This window comes from Cricetulus griseus, assembly GCF_003668045.3.
Source record: "Cricetulus griseus strain 17A/GY chromosome 1 unlocalized genomic scaffold, alternate assembly CriGri-PICRH-1.0 chr1_0, whole genome shotgun sequence".
Classification (NCBI taxonomy): Eukaryota; Metazoa; Chordata; class Mammalia; order Rodentia; family Cricetidae; genus Cricetulus; species Cricetulus griseus.
The window spans coordinates 166,127,789-166,140,490 of record NW_023276806.1 but is presented as its reverse complement, the minus strand read 5'-3'; the positions used below and the strand labels follow the sequence as shown (position 1 = coordinate 166,140,490).

Sequence of the window (12,702 nt, the reverse complement as noted above, 5' to 3'; positions counted from 1 at the left end):
CAAATTTGGCTGTATAAAATAATTTTCTAAGAACAAATGAACAATAAGGAGTTCAGTGGATTTCAATTCTTTGAAGGAAAGAACCAACTCTTGCAAGTTGTCCTTTGACTTTCCTTCACAGGTGGCCTGCACATACCAAACCCCCGCCCCCAGCATGTACTTGTGTACACATGTGCATTCACACACACAAAGGAAAAAGAAAACATGTTAAAAAAAATACTTAAGTAGTCAACTAAACATAATAACATGTACCTAAGGAGCTGGAGTTCCTGGATAAGCTCTTGATCTGTCTCCACACCTTCAGAAACGTTTTTGAGGATCTCAATCTTTGAGACAGAGAAACATTAGTTAAGAGATAAAAGATTAGCATGGAAGTAAAAGGCTCTAAAAAGACCAACTTTTAATAACATTTGGGTCTTTGGAAACATGAAACCACAGTTCTGTGTTCCAGTCTATACACTCAAGCCATCAATGCTTAAGCAACTCACTGCTGCCCAAGGTAGTGAGGACACAGCATATAGAATAGCTGGAATATCTTACAGAGGCGTTTGACTTTTACTCAGGAAGGAATATTAATTTCAGGTGTGTGACTTTTGTTTATGTTGCATTTAACTCTGTGAAGCTGTGTTACTGTGCCTGTCTAACACACCTGATGGTTCTAATAAAGAGCTGAACAGTCAATAGCGAGGCTGGAGCAAGGACAGGTGGGGCTGGCAGGCAGAGATATAAATGGAGAAACAAGGAAAAGGAGGTGCAAGAGAACAAGGAGAGGAGGATGTCAGGGGCCAGCCACCCAGCCACCCAAGGAGTAAGAGTGAAAGTAAGATATACAGATGTAAGAAAAGGGAAAAGCCAGAGGCAAAAGGTAGATGGGATAAGTTAAGAAAAGTTGGCTAAAAACAAACTAAGCTAAGGCCAGGCATTCATAACTAAGAATAAGCCTACATGTAGGATTTATTTGGGTACTTGGGTAGTGGGCCCCCCAACAGAGCCAAGGAGTAAAAACCAACAACTGTACTGTCATATGATGAGATGGAATGTGACAGGGCAGGATGGGGAGAAAGGACTGTCCAGAAAAAGAATCCAGGGAGAACAGGGTAACAGACTGCTGGTCTAGTCTCTGAAGGGAGTCAGAAGAATATTCGGGATAGTGACGAGTGTTCTAGATGGCAAGCAGGTATAAAGAACTGAAGCCTAATAGAGTTGCAGTTGTTCAGAGGTTTGAGAGAGTTAATGTTGGGACACCTGGTAGAAGATGCAAAGTGTTCGACCTTGTACATAGACACAGGCTATGAAAAAAAATGTTACCAAGTTTCATTCCAGGGTGATGGGGAACTACAAGAGTCTCAGAATAAAACTATAATTTGCTCTATGTGTTACAGGATTATTTGATAACTTTGTGGAGAATAGTAGTATAGAATAGGTGAAATGATGCAAGTGGAAGCCCAGGGACTAGTTAGGAAATGACTGCAGTCACTCAGGTATAAGACAATGGCTTCCACACTGAGCACTAGATGTGGAAAATAAGAGAATGAAATTGGTGATGATCTAGTTTGGGCTTGCATAAGAAGATGAGTTAAGTACCATTCACTAGCTGAGTCTCCTAGGAGAGACATTATTCAGGAGTTCAGTGTATTCACCTTCAGGCAATTCAGGGATTATCTTGAGATATATTACATTGTTTTATCATTTAGAGACTATTACATGTACATGCCTGTTGTTCAAGATCTTCTGTGTATTTCTTAGCTTTCTGTTCTCTCTCTGTTGCTTCTCGTACAAGCTGTTTAAGGTCAACAATGCTTTGATTCTTTTTGGAAATATCACTTTCGAGCTCTTTCATCTTGGTCTCATACATTCTAGAAATATAAAGAAAAATTACTATGGGCATTAGTATGTAATTTCACTAATTTAAAATTTAGCTTAAAGCACAGTAAAATATTCAAGACTATATTATTCTAGTCAAATCTTTGGCTACATATTTAGCAGTAAAAAAAAATGGTATTGATGAATAAGCATCCCAATTAACATGTGCTAATTAAAATAGAAAATGAAAGTGATCCTAAAGAGCCTAAGATCTGAGGTGGAGATTGACTTCAGCAACTGTAAAACTTCTAGGTTGATATCTTATTTCAGACATAAGAACGTTTCTAACTCATCAGACTACCAAATGTTCCCTCCTATCTAGAACCCTCCCCCAACCCAGGTGTTCATGTAGAAAAGTCCCAAAGGGGCACTACAGAAGGAACAAGTTGTTCAAAAGCAGGAGTGAGGGAAACACTGCATTTTGTGGAATGGATGAAGCAATACAGATTTATAACCAATAAGGAAACGATAAATGAGAAATCCAGTCTCAAAAGAAATCTTCAAAAATTTGATGCCAGTAGTTTTACAGGCATACACTTACAGGAAGATAATGCTTACAGTATTCAAATTTTTCCAGAGGAAAATAGTATGTCATGTCTTGTCAATAAATTAACAAAGATAGTATTGGTTCGGAAAAGTATCTGACAAGGACAACACAAGGAAGGGCAGTAATTACATAAGTTCTGTCAAGTAATTTTGGACAGACCTTACAAACAGATTAGAAGGGTGTGCTTACTTGACAAGGCCTAACGACCAAAGATATACCAAAGGTTACTGTTAAATATCTGAAGCTCATTCCTCTACTTCATCCATTTCTCTGTTCAAAAGCCACTGTGATTGTCTGAATGACAATGACCCCCAGTCCCCAAATAGGTTCATATATTTGAATGCTTAGTCACCAAAGAGTAGAACTATGAAAGGATTAGAAAAGTTAGGAGGCATGGTCTTGGAGGAAGTATGTCACTGGGGGCAGGGGGTGGGCTTTGAGGTATCAAAAGCCCTTACCAGGCCCAATCCTTGGCTACAGATCTGCTTGGCTACAATCCTTGGCCCAATCTGCTGCCTACAGATCACGATATAGTTCAGCTACTGCTCTAGCCCCACACATGCCTGCCTGTATGCCATCATGTTTCTGCCATGATGACAATAGACTACTAAACCTCTGCAACTGTAAGTGAGCCCTCAGTAAAATGCTTTCTTTTATGAGAATTGTCTTGGTCATGGTGTCCCTTCACAGCAATAGAACTGTGAGTGATTACCATAACCACCCAAGAATAAAGATCTTCTAGGTCCCCTCGCCCTTCCTAGAAGTCATTAGAGGTAGAACACTCAGCACTTGGAAAGCCAACGTAGAATTTGAGCTCAGCTTGGATAAATAGCAAGAATGTTTCAAAAACAAGTTGGACTTAGGTTTATTGAAGATGTTGCCTATGTTCAGTTCTCAGAATAAGAACTCACGTATGTGTTAACATGTAAAGTCATCTTCAATTACAGTTAAAGAGCCATCAACCCATAACTGTCTTAAAACTGGAAAGTTTCTCATGCCAGTAAGCATTTTTGTTACCTTGTAGAGCCACAGAGAAATAAGGGCAGGGTCACTCTTTTCCACAGTTAAAAACATCTTGAGCCTCAGAAGGGATATCATTTATGCAATGTCACAGTGAAAAGCAGGTCTTTCTAAGTGATAGGAGCTGTCTCTATAAGGAACCTAAGTCAACTGGCTTTTTAGAAATAACCTGACAAACACAATGTGGCAGGACCAGACGTTGAGTGAATAATAGTGGACTAAGCCACTCAACATATGTGACAACATAAGAAAATAGAGGCCCTGAAAAGTCAACTGACAGCTGTTGGCTCAAGGCCACAGGGTCCAAGACAATGAGGCTTTTCTCCCCTTCACACTATTACACTTGTTTTCATCCTGATGTGAGCATTCATACAGAGCTCTTGTTCCCAATCTGCAGACAGGAAAGTGAGCTATAGGGAAGTTTGGACTCTTACTATTTTAGTATTCTAGGGTAGGAAAAAGGATTCTTCTCCAGGATTAGAGCCATCCATCTGAGTGCTCTCGAATAGGCCTACTTAGCCTTTTTTTTTTTTATTTTTTCTCTTTAAAATTGGCTGACAGAAGCACATGCAATATAAAGCTCCCTAGGAAACAAGCTATCTCATGGTGCTACAGCTCACTTTTTAGTTGGAGTAACAATGGGTGTCATATTTCCTGTCAAGTCATTCCAGATACGACATATGTGGCCTCCAAGAACATCACAGGAGAATGTATAAATACAAGTAACTGGGAAGATATGATAAAATAAAGTTGGCTTTCACAACCACAACAGTTAGTGCCAAAGGCATAAATCTGATATCTTTATAAAAGTGTTCACAGGAAGGGACATAATGCATGAGAAAGTGGAGGCCAGTAAGACACTAACATTGCTGCTATATTCATCTGTTGGGCTCTGACCATTATAAAAACAATGCAGTTCATTCCAGATCTAGAACAGCACAGACTGGGATAAAACAGCCCAGTTGTTTAGCACATATTTGTGGTAGAAATAAATGAACAAAATCAAGAAGCTGTAGCTGTAGCTGCATCAATGTATCATCCAGGAGAAGCCTGGGTAGGCATTGGCCCTAGCCCACGGCTGACAGCAGCTTCATGATGCACACCTAGCTCCAGGAAATTAGCCCCATTTCATCTGTGCTTTGTTCTGTAGTCTGTCAATAAAGCTAGCTAAACACTTCAGGAAGAAACAGAGTTTTGGTCACTCTAAAACAGAATGAAGAGACACTGATAAACAACCAAGCTGTTCATCAGGAAATAACTAGGTTATTCAGCATATGGTCATCTTTTAAGTCAATGATGCTAGAGTTAGAATTGATTACACTTTGAACAAGTTTGAAACTCTCTGATCCTACCTTGTAACCACAATTGACTTCCAGCTCTTGCTGTCAGCACCTTCCAGCTGTGGCCCTCTACTTTCGGCAAACTGTAATCTCTTCGAAGTCTCTTCTAGTTGAAGCACCATCTTGTCATTGACCAGCTCTAAGTTGTTCTTAGCTATCCGAAGATTCTCCGAAGTTTCCATTTCCTATTAGTAAAGGCTTCTTAGCATATTATAAAGAAACACAACACTGTTCTCATAGATATTGGATATTCAAATTTATCACTATAATCTGGAAAATATAAAACTAGCTGCAGCTATATTGTTTTAAGACTGCAAAAAAGTTTGTTTTCCTCTAAAACAGCAACCTATTCATAGTAATTAGTACAAAAGATCAAGTAAATGAAGGCAGAGAAATTGTATTTACTAGTATTTATTATCTAAGGTATCTAGTGGATACTTTAAATTTATTATTTGTTTCTCAGGAAAATGTTGAGAACAATGAGATAGTTAACCGGGCTACACCTTAAAAGATGTTTGTTTTGACTGTGTAGTACTTAAAGGAGTCCTGGTTATTAACACAAAAAGTGTGTGACAGGTTATTTCCAGTAATGAACATGAAGATTCAACACAGTATGGCTTTGGCTTCTTTAGGATTATAATCCCAGTTGACTTACTAGATAATGTCTGTTGAAAATAATACCTATTTGTCAGGAGTAAGAGATATATGTCTGACAGTTGTGTAGCTTGGGCAGTCTGTGAGGCCATTGGCAGTGGGACCAGGATTTATCAGTACTGCTTGAACTGGCTTTTTGGAGCTCATTCTCTTTGTAGGGATACCCTGATCACCCTAGATATAGGGGAGAGAGCCTTGGTCCCATCTCAAAGTGATGTGCCAGACTTTGTTGACTCCCCATGGGAAGCCTTACCCTCTCTGAGATGTGGACGGGAGTGTGGTGGAGGGAGAAAGTAGGGAGAGCAGGAGGATGGGAGGGAGTAGGTACTGGGATTTGTATGTAAAATGAGAAAAGAATATTTTAAAATAAAGATGAAAATACATTTAAATAGAAAGGAATGTTAACAACAAAATGGTTATGTTCTTTGCTCTACAAGTTGGATATTGCTCTAAGTCATGTGCATAAATATTAACTCATTTAAACTTCTCAACATCCCTGTGAGATCTTTAATATGTGTATGTACGTTTCTTTTTTGAGTTGGGTTCCCTATGTAGCCCAGGCTGGTCTCTCTTGCTCTGCCTGAGTACTTTGATGATAGGCTTTCAACGACATACGCCATGCCCAGCTAAGACATAGGTATATTTACTACTCCCAATTTCATATATCGAGGAATTTGAGGAACAGACAGACATTATCCATGTTGGAACAATTCCCAATAAGTAACAGAAACCAGAGTGAGCAGTTTCTTCATGATACCATCTTAACTCTAAGTTTTCATATAAATTGTATAACTCTCAAGATCTACTGATATTACATCATGGATCTATCAATTTTAATTTTGCCAAGATATGTCACTTAGTGAGAATAAATGTAACCTGTCACGAATGTCTTACTTTCTTAAGTTCCTTCCGAAGCCGTTCATTTTCGACAATAACTCTCATTGTGCCTTTGTTCTTGGATTCATATTCCATACTCAACTGACGTCCAAAGTGAGCTTTAAGCTTTTCTAATTCAACCTAGTTAATAATAAAACAGCATATTATGACAAAAATCAATAAAATGCCTATTTATGTGAAATAATACAAGCAACATTAAGTGGACTTTGCAAGTTTATTTATGATTTATTCACATTATACGTAACAATAAGGAAAAGAGGTCATGACTTTGAGAGGAAGGTAGGGAAGAATGGGAAGTGATTGGGGAGGAAATAGATACAGGTAAATGAAGCAATTACATTTTAATTCTTTTAACTGTAAAAAATAAAGATTATTATTTAAACCCATAAAACTTAATTCAAGGTAGGTAGTTTTAGATATATCGTACTTGATATGATTACAATCAAAGCCTTTCTCCAAACGACTTGCCTATAACCAATGTTCCTATCCAATCTTGCCTACACATTAAAATGTGGTTAAGATTTAAAGGAAATACAAGAAACCACACAGAGTCCTCTGTTTACAAATCAAATCTAAATAGATGCACATAATTACCCTTCCCCCAGAAAAGAGCAACTGATCCAGAAACAGTAAAGAAGACTAAAGAGGGCCACACTAGCTACCTTTAGATTTCTTGACAATAAATCTGTCCTGACTGCAATACAACTGCACTCATTAAGGACATTTGGTGTAGTGTGAGTATATTTAATATTTCCCTTAAAAAGCAATGTAAACTAAAATAGTAAAACATTCATATAAAACCAAATAAAAATTACCTTTAAATTTTCATTTTCTTCTTCAATATTTGCCATTTTTTCACTAGTCAGTATTCCAGATGCTTTTTGCAATTGTTCATTTTCTTTCTGGACTTTTTCAACTACTTTTTTCATTAACCCAATAGTTTTTTCTAGCTCTGGGACTGTCTTTCCACTTCTACCAGACTACAAGAGAATATACAAATTTTTAAAATTTTGTATACTAGAGACTATAATATACTAGTGTCAAAAGAGGTCTATTGATGTGTTATGGAATATTAGTTAAAGATGTGTTATATTTTTAACTTTAGAATATTTGTTTAACGATGCAAAGATGTGTTACATTCTTTCATGTTGCATTTTTATTATTTTATTTTTAATTCATTTTATATATCAACCACAGTTCCCCCTCCCTCTCCCCCCTCCTTCCTCCAACCTATCCCCATCTACTCTTCAGAAAGGATAGGGCCTCCCATGGGTCCTCAACCAAGCCTGGCACATTCAGTTGAGGCAGGACCAAGTGTCCACCCCCAATTCAAGGCTGAGTAAGACATCCCACCATATAGCCAGAACATGCATTAGGGATAGATCCTGGTCCCACTGTCAGGGGACGCACATACAGACCAGGCTGCAAAACTGTTTCCCACACGAAGAGGGCCTGTTTTGGTCCCCTGCAGGCTCTCTTGATGAAGGTCTGGCGTCCAAGAACTCCCACATGCTCAGGCCAACTGTCTTTGTGGGTTTCCCTGTCATGATCTTGACACCCCTTGTTCATGTATTCCCTCCTCGCTCTCTCTGACTGGACTCCTGTAGCTAGCTCAGCCTGGTGCTTGGCTGTGGATCTCTGCCTCTGCTTTTATCAGTTACTTGATGAAGGTTCTATGATGACAGTTAGGGAAGTCACCAATCTGATTACAGGGGAAGACCAGTTTAGACACCCTCTCCACAACTGCTAGGAGTCTTAGCTGCTAGGAGTAATCTTTGTGGATTCCTGGGAATTTCCCTAGCATCAGGTTTCTCCCTAGCCCCTTAATGGCTCCCTCTAATTGAGATACCTCTTTCCTTGCTCTCCAACCCAATCACTCCCCCAGCTCAACCATCCTGTTCCCTCATGTTCTCATTCTCATCCCCTCCAGTTTACCACCCTCCTACCCCCAGTTTACCCAGCAAGTCTCTGTGAAACTGTGTTACTTTGCCTTTCTAAAACACCTTAGTGATCTAAGAGCTGAATGGTAAATGGCTAGGCAGAAGAGAGAAATAGTCAGGGCTGGCAGGCAGAGAGAATAAATAGGAGAAACACATGAAGAGGACTGAGAAGAGAAGGAGAGTAGAATGACAGGCCCAGCCATCCAGCAACACAGACAGCCATAGAGCAGGGAGGAAAGAAAAGATGTACAAAGATAGAAAAAGGTAAAAAGCCCAGAGGCAAAAAGTAGATGGGATAATTTAAAAAAAGATGGGTAGGAACAAATCAAGCTAAGGCCAGGCATTTATAAGTAATAATAGGTCTTCATGTATTTATTTGGGAGCTGACTGGCAGGCCCCAAAGAGCAAAGAATAAAGAACAACCAACAACAATTATTGTACTTATCATTAATAACTGCTAATATCTGATTCTAAAGATCATGCTAATTCAGTGCATTTCTAAAATAAGTGAGATAGGAATTATAAACCCACTTCACATAAAAGAAAACCAGGGCTTAGATATATTTAAATCTTCCTTAAACACCACTCTTTAAATCATAGTAACAGCTTAAGCATGGTATCTGATGTTGATCAAGTAAGTCAATCAAAATAGCTTATTTGGCTAGGGTTCTTTCAAGCACAGTGGTTCTCAACCTATGGGTCATAACCTTTGGGGGTTGAACTTTCACTAGGGTCAACGATGACTATTGGAAAACACATATTTACATTACAATAAATAACAGTAGCAATGAAAATAATTTTATGGTTGGGGGCACCACAACATGAGAACTTCATTAAAGGATCGAAGCATTAAGAAGGGTGAGAACCACTGACGTAGCACATAAAACGTCTCAAAATGAAAAAAGTGAAAATGATGTGTTTAAGTGCTTATACATAATCATTGTAATGGTAATTTTCTCTTAATAGGTAATATATTAACAAATTTAAATTCTGTCAATATAAAAATTTAATTTGTTAATAAATGACCTAATGAAGAAATCAACAAAGATAATTCACTAGTTATTCACTATTTTCAACTGCTGAGTAAATGAACACTTAGTTCTGGGCAGGACAGGCTTACTACAGTCATGAACTCACACAGATGTGGCTGCCTATGAAAAACCAGCAGATGAAGGCAGCTAACTATCTAGCATGGATAGGGAAGAGGCTCATGAGCCTGCACCCCTTAACCTAGGAGTTATAAATAGCTGATGAGTTCTAGAAGGGGAGAGCCAGTTTTCCATTAAAGGTATGGCTCCAGGTAGGTTGACCATGCTTTATTGGATGACTGTACACCCAGAAGTATACAGACAGCAGAAATCAGAGTCTGTGGATTATTAACTTAAAAAAAAAAGTATACAAAGTTAGAGGGTTAGAGAAAAGGGGTGTGGGCTTGGGAGAAGGTAAAAGGAAGGAGTTGGAGGTTAATATGATCAAAATAAATTATACTAAATTTTCTAAGAATTAATAAAAATACTAAAATTTTAGTTACCATTCATGATATGTAATGAAAAATCCTAAAACAAATATTTACATAAAACTTTAATATATACCTTCAAAGTGTCAAATATTCTTTCTTTACAATTTTTGTACTCCTTAAAGACAAAATTATATGCATATTTATTGTACATACATGATTACATATTTTCACTTTTCAAATGTTGACTGTCAATATTTGTTCTAAGTACTTTCTATTAATACTCTCAGTATTTTCACAGAATGCATCATGTATGTTACAATTTTATTACACAATGAACTTTTGTATCATGAGGGCTTCAATTTATACCACTCTACAATACAAAATCAATAGGAGCTTAAACCTTTGGCTCTAGTTTCCTAAAAAACGTAAACTCACCCCTCTGACCTGACCAAGTTTCCGTTCAACTTCCATTTTTCCTTTCTTCAAAAATTCACACATTTCCTTCAAGTCTCTTACTTGATTCTAAAAGGTAAAAGAAAATAATAGCAATCTGTTATGACGATAATTATAGACCTTGAAAAAGAGAGGAAGAAAACATTATCTGAATTAAAAATCTCAGCTATAGGACCAAACTCAACAGTTGTGTCTCAAAATAAATTCTGATGTAAGACATGTGCTGGCTAGTTTTTGTAGGCTTGTCACAAGCTAGAGTCACCTGAGAGGAAGGAACCTCAACTGAGAAAGTGCCTCCACAAAGGCTACAGACCTGCAGTGTTTTCATGCATGTGGAAGACTCAGCTTACTGTAGATGATGTCAACCTTGGTAGGTGGTCCTGGAGTTTTACAAGAAAGCAGGCTGAGAAAACTCTGAGAAGGAAGCAGGAAGCAGCTTTCCCCCTTGGCCTCAGCTCCTGCTTCCAGGTTCCTGCCTTGATTACCCTTGATGGACTGTGATGTGAAAGTCTAAAATGAAATAAACCCTTTCTTCCCCAAGTTGCTTTGGGTCATAATGTTTAAGACAGCAATAGAAACCCCAACTAAGACAACATGTTAAATAAATGAAATACTAGTATGCATATAACCATTTAAGAACTCTGAGTTGTTATTCCATAATGCACATCCCTAGATACCTTATGCAGAAGAAGAACTGAGGTCATTGTACTGGTTTTCTCAGAGTATAAATCAGAATGAGAAGCATGAAGGTTAAGTAACATCACTCCTAGTGAGAATGACAGAATACTGATGTTCTTGATTAGAAAATAAGACTGAAACAATTTGCTAGCCAAGAAAAATGCTATCACCATAATAGGGTAAAATGTAGAACACCAAAGATAAAAAGAATCATCAGAAGTAATTTAGAAGTAACACTTCTAAAGAAACAATTACATTTCAGTTATTACAATTATTAATGACATATAAGAAATCTCCTGTAATTCTTTCCTTGGATCACATGAAAATGACACTTCTATTTTCTGGGATTCTTATTATCAGTACAACCTTCTATTGTGTAGACTTCTTAGTGTCTATATGACCCATTTCCTCACTTCTCCACCAGCTCTCTCATTATTCTAATCCCTTTCAACTAATGGTGCTTCCTAATTTCCCTTAGCACTTCACATCAGCTGTTTACACACTAACTTGTCTGCTTGTTGATTGGCATCTCTTATCAGAAGATGTTTTATTAATGCTTGGATTTTTAACGACTGCTAACTATCGAAAATAAATGCAAGTCTGATATAAACAGGGACTCAATAAATGCCTCTTAAATGAGGAAATATATATAATGCAACATCACAAAGATACCCTATGAATATCCATTTCAGGAAGGGATATAAGTAAATTTAAGAGTGTGGTGAATTTAGGCACTATAATAAAATCAAATTAACCTTTAGTCTTGGCAAATCTTTATTTGCTTGTTCAAGTTGAAATTTCAGCTCGATATTTTCAGATGACAACTTCAAGTTTTCCCTCAGAAGTTCTTGTTCTTTTTGACAGTGATCATCTGACTCTATTTCTGAAGTCTGAAAATGAAATTTAGAATATATTCAACATTTAGCAAAAGCCTCAGAGACATACTCAATAAGGAAACATTTCCAAAAAAGAATTTTTTAAAAGGAATGTTGGGGGAAAATGGCATACATTACATAAAACCAAAACCAAGTAAGACAGGTTACAAAGCCTTCAGAAAAGGTAATTTTTAAAAATTAAACAGAAAGAGTGGAATTGCTGGATCTTGTGGTAGACTCAGTCCCATTTTCTTGAGGAGTCACCATACTGATTTCCAAAGTGGTTGTACAAGTTGGCATTCCCACCAGCAGTGGAGGAGTGTTCCTCTTTCTCCGCATCCTATCCAGCATAAACTGTCATTGGTATTTTTGATTTTAGCCATTCTGACAGGAGTAAGATGGTATCTCAGAGTTGTTTTGATTTGCATTTCCCTGATGGCTAAGGATGTTGAACACTTTCTATGTGTCTTTCAGCCATTTTAGATTCCTCTATTGAGAATTGTCTATTTAGTTCTGTACCCCGTTTTTTAATTGGATTGTTTGGTGTTTTGGAGAATAGCTTCTTGAGTTCTTTGTATATTTTGGAGATCAGCCCTCTGTCAGATGTGGGGTTGGTGAATATCTTTTCCCAGTCTGTGGGCTGTTTTGTCTTGCTGACTATGTCCTTTGCCTTACAGAAGCTTCTCAGTTTCAGGAGGTCCCATTTATTAATTGTTGATCTCAGTGTCTGTGCTGCTGGTGGTTATGTTCAGGAAGCAGTCTCCTGTACCGATTAATTCAAGGGTATTTCCCACTTTATCTTCTAGTAGGTTCAGTGTGGCTGGGTTTATGTTGAGGTCTTTGATCCATTAAGTTTTGTGCAGGGCGAAAGGCTTGGGTCTATCTGTAGTCTTCTACATGTTTGCATCCAGTTATGCCAGCACCATTTGTTGAATATGTTCTCTTTGTTCCAGTATATATATTTGGATTGTTTGTC

The 12,702-nt window shown here is 37.7% G+C and overlaps 1 protein-coding gene across 6 annotated transcripts in view; it reads right to left on the bottom strand.

Moving 5' to 3' along the window:
- The window catches only part of Cep290 (centrosomal protein 290), an 80,903-nt gene that overhangs the window by 4,029 nt on the left and 64,172 nt on the right, over nucleotides 1-12,702 (bottom strand). For all 6 annotated transcript variants that reach the window (XM_035450956.1, XM_035450958.1, XM_035450957.1 and 3 more), the window contains 7 exons: nucleotides 11,607-11,741; nucleotides 10,156-10,242; nucleotides 7,137-7,301; nucleotides 6,319-6,441; nucleotides 4,783-4,955; nucleotides 1,715-1,856; nucleotides 253-326 (listed from right to left, as the gene is read on the bottom strand). In XM_035450956.1, coding sequence (XP_035306847.1) covers nucleotides 253-326; nucleotides 1,715-1,856; nucleotides 4,783-4,955; nucleotides 6,319-6,441; nucleotides 7,137-7,301; nucleotides 10,156-10,242; nucleotides 11,607-11,741 — 899 coding nt within the window. The remainder of the gene's footprint in view (nucleotides 1-252; nucleotides 327-1,714; nucleotides 1,857-4,782; nucleotides 4,956-6,318; nucleotides 6,442-7,136; nucleotides 7,302-10,155; nucleotides 10,243-11,606; nucleotides 11,742-12,702) is intronic.